General features: G+C 40.9%; 1 protein-coding gene across 2 annotated transcripts in view; it reads right to left on the reverse strand.

Moving 5' to 3' along the window:
* The window catches only part of ANKRD13C (ankyrin repeat domain 13C), a 97,164-nt gene extending 94,610 nt beyond the window's left edge, over positions 1-2,554 (reverse strand). Inside the window, exon 1 of one of the 2 annotated variants that reach the window (XM_066376557.1) lies at positions 1,501-2,554. In XM_066376557.1, the coding sequence (XP_066232654.1) occupies positions 1,501-1,948 (448 nt within the window). In that variant the 5' untranslated portion in view covers positions 1,949-2,554. The remainder of the gene's footprint in view (positions 1-1,500) is intronic. The other variant, XM_066376556.1, reaches the window with a different exon arrangement.
* Between the last annotated feature and the right edge of the window lie 5,132 nt (positions 2,555-7,686).

Consider the following 7,686-nt stretch of genomic DNA (forward strand, 5'->3'; position numbering starts at 1 on the left):
ATGGCCATAAAATAAAACATAGCTTCTATGACGGCTGAATTTGAAAAACTTAGTAACTGATTAATAACCTGAAGCTACAACATATCTTCCACTAAAAACTCTTTGCCAAAGAGTTAAAATGTAATCACCATCAACAAACAATATTATGCCTGTTGCAAAAATAGTATGGTAATTAAATAAGTTAAATGTAAAAATAAAAAACTGGGTGCAGCTGTCAGGAACTTTTTCCAGGATTTAATTTATGATAAATGACAGGTAGTGATATTATTTCAATATCACTAAATTCAGAATAAAAGCTCAGTTGTTACAAAATTATACAACCGACAGAAATCTTACTTTACCTCAATTTTTGTCCTAATTTTAGATAAGAAGCCTAGAGTCCAGTGGAATTAAGGCAGCTTATTCCACGGGCAAGTTTTTCATTAATGTGTTATTTTGAGCACAGAGTTCAGTGTGTTCTAACTGATTGCATGCAATAGTCATGTTCAGTTAAAAACAGAGCCATCAACATTTGCCAACTTCCCAATTTAAAGGCCTAGCTATGGAATGTTGAAATTATCCGTGTTTACATTTGTTTTCATTAATAAATTTACTGTTGCTTAAAAATCAACTCAATCACGTTGTTTTTAGAACTAGAGAAAAAAAATCAGCTGATGTGTTAAGGTAGAGCAGAAAGTAGAAAATATAGTCCTCAAGTAACAAATGATACTGTATTTTGTCATATAAATCATGAAGTTACTATGGAAAACCACAGTACTACTTTTAGACAGTCATAAAGATGAAATATTACTATTAGCAACTTCCTATGTGAAACAAGAAAAAAAACCTCAAAACTACTCCAAGATTTTGGCTACTCAGAAGTCACTTTACTTGCTCTAAGTTATCACATGCCAACAAATTTAACTGTAGGGTTTTCAGAAATCAAAGCATTCTATATTTCATCCTAAATGCAGAGTGTAGACACTTTGTATCAAACTAAGTTTTCTAAAAGCAGGAATCAAAAAAAGAGACAACCTTGCAGCTAAGAATCACAACTAGTTACATAGTTGCAGCCAAGTTAAGATCTGTACCTAGGTGATGAAGGTAGGTGGGCATATATATAAGTCCGAATTCAAGATCCCAAGGTGGAAGATGGGGAGCGAAAGAAAAGAAATACAGTTCCACAAACGAAAGAAGAAAGCCGGGATGGAAAAGAAGCAACCTAAAATTTCTTATAGTCAAGAATCAACAACTGAAGGCCTGTCTCAAAGACAAAACCAAACAGCTTTTCACAGGAAACTTGAGTGTCTACGGAGAAAACAACATTCCTTTGCACCCACAAGAACCAAACCCCTGACCACTGGCATACTATTATTGAGCCCGTCACGATTTACCGGCATTTGACCCGGATGACGAGCAAAGGAAAGGGTCTAATGGAGATGAGCCCAGGATTCCAGAAGCCTGGGGAGGGGCACCCTAGCCTCGGGAACGGGGAAGTGGAGAGGGGCGAGCACTCCTCACCGTGATTATCTTTCTGCCCGATATTGTGCGTGCGGATGAGAGAGGACAGTCTCCTGACATCCCCCTTGAAGACGCACTCGTGCACTGGGTAGTGTGCGGGGCAAATGCCTCCATCTGCGGCGACAGAAATGGGGTTGGCACCCACTGGAAGAGTCTGGGACTGGGAGGTGGTGGTTCCGGAGGAATTATGCAGCGGCAGGGCCGGCGCGCCGGGGGGATTGGAGGAGGCCGGCGCCGTCTTCAGCTGGAGCCGGTGGTGATGGTTACTGAAGATCTTATGGCAGGCTCTGCCGCCCTTGCCGCCGCCGCCGCCCGCGCCGACCCTGCCTCCAGTAAAGGTGCCGCCGAGGGCAGCTGCCGCTTCCTCATCCCCGGGCTCCAGCAGGTCCCCCTCTTCTTTGCTGGGCTTGTGGTCCCTCCGCAGTGAGCGGATCTTCTCTCCGGTCATCGCCGCCAGGAGCAGAAAGGGGCTCCCGGGGACTCACCGCCCGCGACAGAGTAGGCGCTGCGGCGGCACAAGGCGATTAGAGCGGTGGCCAGGCGCGTCGGGCGCAGCATGAACTCCCAGAGAGTCCCCGAGCCCGGGACACACGCATCTCCCGCAGGAAGAAGAGCCTGCTCTCGCCTCGGTACGAAAGGAAGCGCGCTCGCTGGAGGGAGCTAGTGCTCAGTTACCAGCGACACCACGACCCCGGTCCCCGCCGCCGCAATCGCCACCACTACCTCACCCTGAAAAACAGGGCACTGCCATCTTCCTCCGGCTTCTCTCGCGAGAGCTCCCCAGGGAGGGAGAAGAAAGGAAACACCGCGATAGGTGAGCAGCGCGCTCCCGCCTCCGCTCCTCTATTCCCAGAGTGGCTGAGCGCGGGCGTCTTGCAGGCACCGTGTTTCCTTAGGCAGCTGGAGTTTCTAAACTGGAAGACCGAGACGCGTCTCTCTCGCGCCTGTGGACGTTCTGAAACCTTACCCTGCGTTGAGATATTCGATGCATCTTATAAACAAGGACTTAAACACCCCGGCCTCTAGGCCTCCCGCAGAGCGGTGTAGACTGACGCCGGGCACGCGGGATGTGATGTCACTGAGATGCGCAGGACATTCATTCAGTAAACATTTCTTCAGCATCTCCTTCATGCCGTACACTGAGCTAGTACATTTATAAAGCACCACTCCTGTCTAGAAGGAGATCAGGAAAGGAAGACAGATAGTCAAACAGTTGGGTTCAATCCTACTGCACGAGGAATGAAATAGATGGCAGGGAGCAAGGATGCACCAAGAAAAGGAGAGGCAAATTTTAGAGTTGGAGTGTGAGAAAGTCACCATAGAAGAGTTTAGAGGCTGACCTTGGAAGCAGGGTATTCAGCAGAAGGGGAGAGAGGATTTCACTCAAATATATATATATATTGATGAATCAATTTGGGGCAGGCGTCAAAGTTAGAGTATGGCTAGTGGACGCTGAAGGATGGCAAATATAATAGTGTAACTGGGGTAATCACTGGGCTAGTACATGGCTAATCTCGACTCAGTGTAAAATTCTAAAAAGGTGAATCTGACATCCATAAAGTCTTGACAAAGTAAAGCTGTGGGGAACTGGAGCGGAGGGAAGTTAGCAAAATATCCGAAAGCTCTATCTATCCATTTTTCTCTCCAAAGGCCCATTTACTCTGACAGCTGCTTCTCTCAAGTCTCGTCTATTTTAAATTTTATTACCACCTCCATCCTCCCCCCCCCCAAAAGATTCTATTGGAACTAACCTCTGTACGTCCTCCCCTGCCTCTCCCGTATTCACTGCCTATCTTCTTTCAAATCAATCTCTTTCTTCCCTTCTTTCTTTTTTGGTGGGGGTGGGGGTTGTTCCAGGTAGTTCGAGCATTACCCATCAGCACCTCAAAGGATCCTACTCTGAAAGCTAGAGACACTGAACACACACACAAATCTACATATACAAGAACATTTTGTTCTTCTGCAATAGCCACCATTTATTGTTAATTCTACACCAGGCAGTATGCTTGGTAATTTATATATTATTTCCTTGTAATGATTATTATTTTTAATCTTCATTTGACAGTTGAAGAAACTTGTCCAATGTCTCAAAACTAGAATACAACATAGTCAAGTATCATTCCAGGGCTAGAGAAATAAAAAGGGGTCACATCATGTAGGGGGTTGTATGTAATCTTAAAAGTTTATATTTATCTAAAAAGAAATGGATAACCTTTTAGGAATATTAAACAATGGAATAGCATAATGAGATTTGCCTTTTAAAAAGTCACTCACTCATACTTAAGAAAAATATGTATGGGGATAGATTACAAGGGGGCTACTCTAGAGAAGGGAAACTAAGAGAAAAATGCATAAATCAAATAATGTGTTAATATTTGAATGTAAATGTCTGGACAATATATACATTCACAGGGTGACAGTGGTTATCTGTGGAAGATAGAATTGTTAAATCGCATATTCCCTGCATTGCTTGTATTTCTACAAAGAGAAAGTATTCTATTTTATTAATCATAAAAGTAATAAATTAATTTGTAAAGAAGTATGCAGTGATTCATGTAATGAGATTATGAAAGCATGAACCAAGTTAGTCTACCATTATAGCTGTAAAGTGTCATTGGATCCGGAATTTAAAAGTAGCTTATTAGTGGCTGCCACTCATGGAGAAATGTGGAAACTTGTGAGTTTCCTCCCATTAAATTCAAATATTTAGACATCAAAAATAATACTCAGCTCTTTTAAGAGCTCCATAATATAATAAGGAAAATGATATAGAAATATAAGATTAAAATACATTGTGAAAATATACAAGAATTAAAATTATATGAGATCCTGATATATAAAAGAAAATATTATTAACTATGTCTGGAGAAAATGAAAGTCAGGTAATCAGGATATCTTTCTGGAGAAGGTAATGTCTGTGCTAGGTTTTCAAGAATGTGTAGGAATTGGCCAATTGGGCAAGGAACAAAGATATTATAAGTAATAATATCTATCATTTATTGAGAGCTTACCATATGTCAGGCATTGTGCCAAGTGCGTTTCAATAATTATTTGATTTAATGCCCGCAAGTCTAAGAGGCACTTACTGTCCCCATTTTACAGCTGAGGCAGCTGAGGCCTGGAAGTGATCATTCAGCTGATGAGTAGAGGTAAAAAGAATAGTACGTATTAATATACCATGAAATTGAGAATCATTGGAGCATAGTAGGTGACAGGAAAAACAATGGTAAAAGAGACTAGAAAGAAAAAAAATGCTGAGCTAGATTACAGAGAACAACTGTATGAAACTCAAACTATTATGCTAGTTCATATACATGAATGTATATATTGTGTGCAGGAGGAACAAACTTTCTTCTCCTCTCAAGGTTCTTCCGGCTGGTCTAATAATCAAATAGCATGAGACATTAGCAAGAGAAAAATGACCATATTTAATACCTATATCTGGGAACCTTGCATGCCCAAATTAGAGACCCTACAAGCATGAGAGATTCAGCGATAGGATAATTAAGGTAAATAAGGCATCCTGAGCTAGGATGAGGTAGGATGCATTGGGGGCTTCAAAGGTATGCAGGATGATAAGAAGAACAGACCTTTAGTAAATAGAAATTTGCCTTGCTCTATAACAGGGGTTGGGAACATTTTTGGCTGAAAGAGCCATGAACGCCACATATTTTAAAATGTAATTCCGTGAGAGCCATACAACGACCTGTGTACGTTATGCATTATCCAATAAAAACTTGGTGTTGTCCCGGAGGACAGCTGTGATTGGCTCCAGCCACCTGCAACCATGAACATGAGCGGTAGGAAATGAATGGATTGTAATACATGAGAATGTTTTATATTTTTAACTTTTTTTTTTTTTATGAAAGATTTGTCTGCAAGCCAGATGCAGCCATCAAAAGAGCCACATCTGGCTCACGAGCCATAGGTTCCTGACCCCTGCTCTATACTGTAGATAGGTAAAAAGAAGTTATCCCTAATAATCTCTTATGGGCAAGGCCTCTAACTCAGATTCTTCGCACGGGGTATTTTGTGGAAGAGCCACACCCAAGGGGTCAAAGAGCCGCATGTGGCTCACTAGCCCCAGTTTGCCAGACCAGTCTAGGTAGTTGAGAGGATTGGACAGAAGTTTCCCTTTAACCTGGGGTTCAAGTTGCCCTTAGTTCAAAACAATCAACAATCTGCATACCATAGTGACACATCTTGAGGTGACTCGTTCTGGATATCCAAACTAGGTAAGAGAGGGAGAGTTTGCAAGTGATTTTAAACATAGTAAAGACAGGATTGCCTTTAAACACATAATGGACCATCAACCCATATTCTAAAGATACGAGATTTTGCCAGTCTTTTCAGTTTCATCTCCTACCACAATGTCTAATTCATTCTTCATTTTAACCAAAGCAATCTGTTAACAGTCCTTATTTCCTCTCATGCCTCCTCCATGCCTTTGCACAAACTGTTCCATATGTCCCAAACTTATTTCTATTTTATTCACCTAGATACCTCCTTCAGTCTGTCTAAAATTTGTTCAAATTTTTTTTAATAATTTTATTTTATTTTTTATTTTATTTATTTTATTTTTACAGAGACAGAGTCAGAGAGAGGGATATATAGGAACAGACAGACAGGAACGGAGAGAGATGAGAAGCATCAATCATCAGTTTTTCGTTGCGATGCCTTAGTTGTTCATTGATTGCTTTCTCATATGTGCCTTGACTGTGAGCCTTCAGCAGACCAAGTAACCCCTTGCAAGCCAGCGACCTTGGGTCTAAGCTGGTGAGCTTTTTGCTCAAACCAGATGACTCCGTGCTCACGTTGGCAACCTCGGGGTCTCGAACCTGGGTCCTCCGCATCCCAGTCCGACACTCTATCCACTGCACCACCGCCTAGTCAGGCTAAAATTTGTTCAAATTTTATCTCCTTTTAGTACCAGGTTTGTTTGTTTCTTTTTAATTTGGTATAGAATTCGGGGATCTAGGAAATCACATAAAACTAAACCTCTAAATTAAAGTCATCACATTCTGTTATGAATGTAAGCCACAAACCACATTTAGTGTATTAGTACTACCTATGCTTTTGCAACCAAAAGAAACCACAGATATTTTTGCATCATATTACAGTTGCTGCAGATAACTCAAAATATCGTTTGCATTCATTACTACTTCCAAATTATGTTAATTATTATGCTCTCCACTGGATCTTGTTCTTTAATGAATTAATAAAGAAGTACATATATTGTATTACAAATTTGTTTTTAAAATATTTCAATAGCTTTTTAATACACTATGTTTCTTATATTGTAGCTTTTTAATACACTATATTTCCTTTGTAATTTAAAGTGTTGTATGCATTTAAAAACATTGTTCTAAAAATGGGTCCCTAGGCTTCACCATACTGCAAAAGAGGTCCAAACAAAAGTTAGTAACTCATTTTTAGGAGCCTTTAATGACACCTGCCCTTCCCTCCCTTTTTCTCCTATCACAGCCCATCATTCCGAGTAAGGTGTCACTCCTTTGCCTTCTTTCTGATTTCCAATTTTGACCTTTGCATCCCTCTTTGATATTCTTGTCTGCCTCTTTAATTAGTCCTTGGAGCTCTTTGCTAAACAAAAGGAAATAGTGAGTGCTTTAAATTAATAATGAACAGTTATAGAATCAATAAAACATTATCATATAAATACCAAAAGTATCTACACCAGGGGCCCCCAGACTATGGCCTGCGGGCCACATGCGGCCCCCTGAGGCCATTTATCCGGCCCCCACAGCACTTCTGGAAGGGGCATCTCTTTCATTGGTGGTCAGTGAGAGGAGCATAGTTCCCATTGAAATACTGATCAGTTTGTTGATTTAAATTTACTTGTTCTTTATTTTAAATATTATATTTGTTCCCGTTTTGTTTTTCTACTTTAAAATAAGATATGTGCAGTGTGCATAGGGATTTGTTCATAGTTGTGTGTTTTTTTTATAGTCCGGCCCTCCAACGGTCTGAGGGACAGTGAACTGGCCCCCTATATAAAAAGTTTGGGGACCCCTGAACTACACTGTACCAAGACAACTCTAAACTAAGTGACAAGACACTAAATAAATTTAAATAATCCCAATCCAACTACATTGAGGTTGACTACTACACTCTTGGATGCTTATATGAAGCCCAAGAGGACATATCATTTTGGATTTTTCATTTGTT

This window comes from Saccopteryx leptura, chromosome 3, assembly GCF_036850995.1.
Source record: "Saccopteryx leptura isolate mSacLep1 chromosome 3, mSacLep1_pri_phased_curated, whole genome shotgun sequence".
Lineage (NCBI taxonomy): Eukaryota > Metazoa > Chordata > Mammalia > Chiroptera > Emballonuridae > Saccopteryx > Saccopteryx leptura.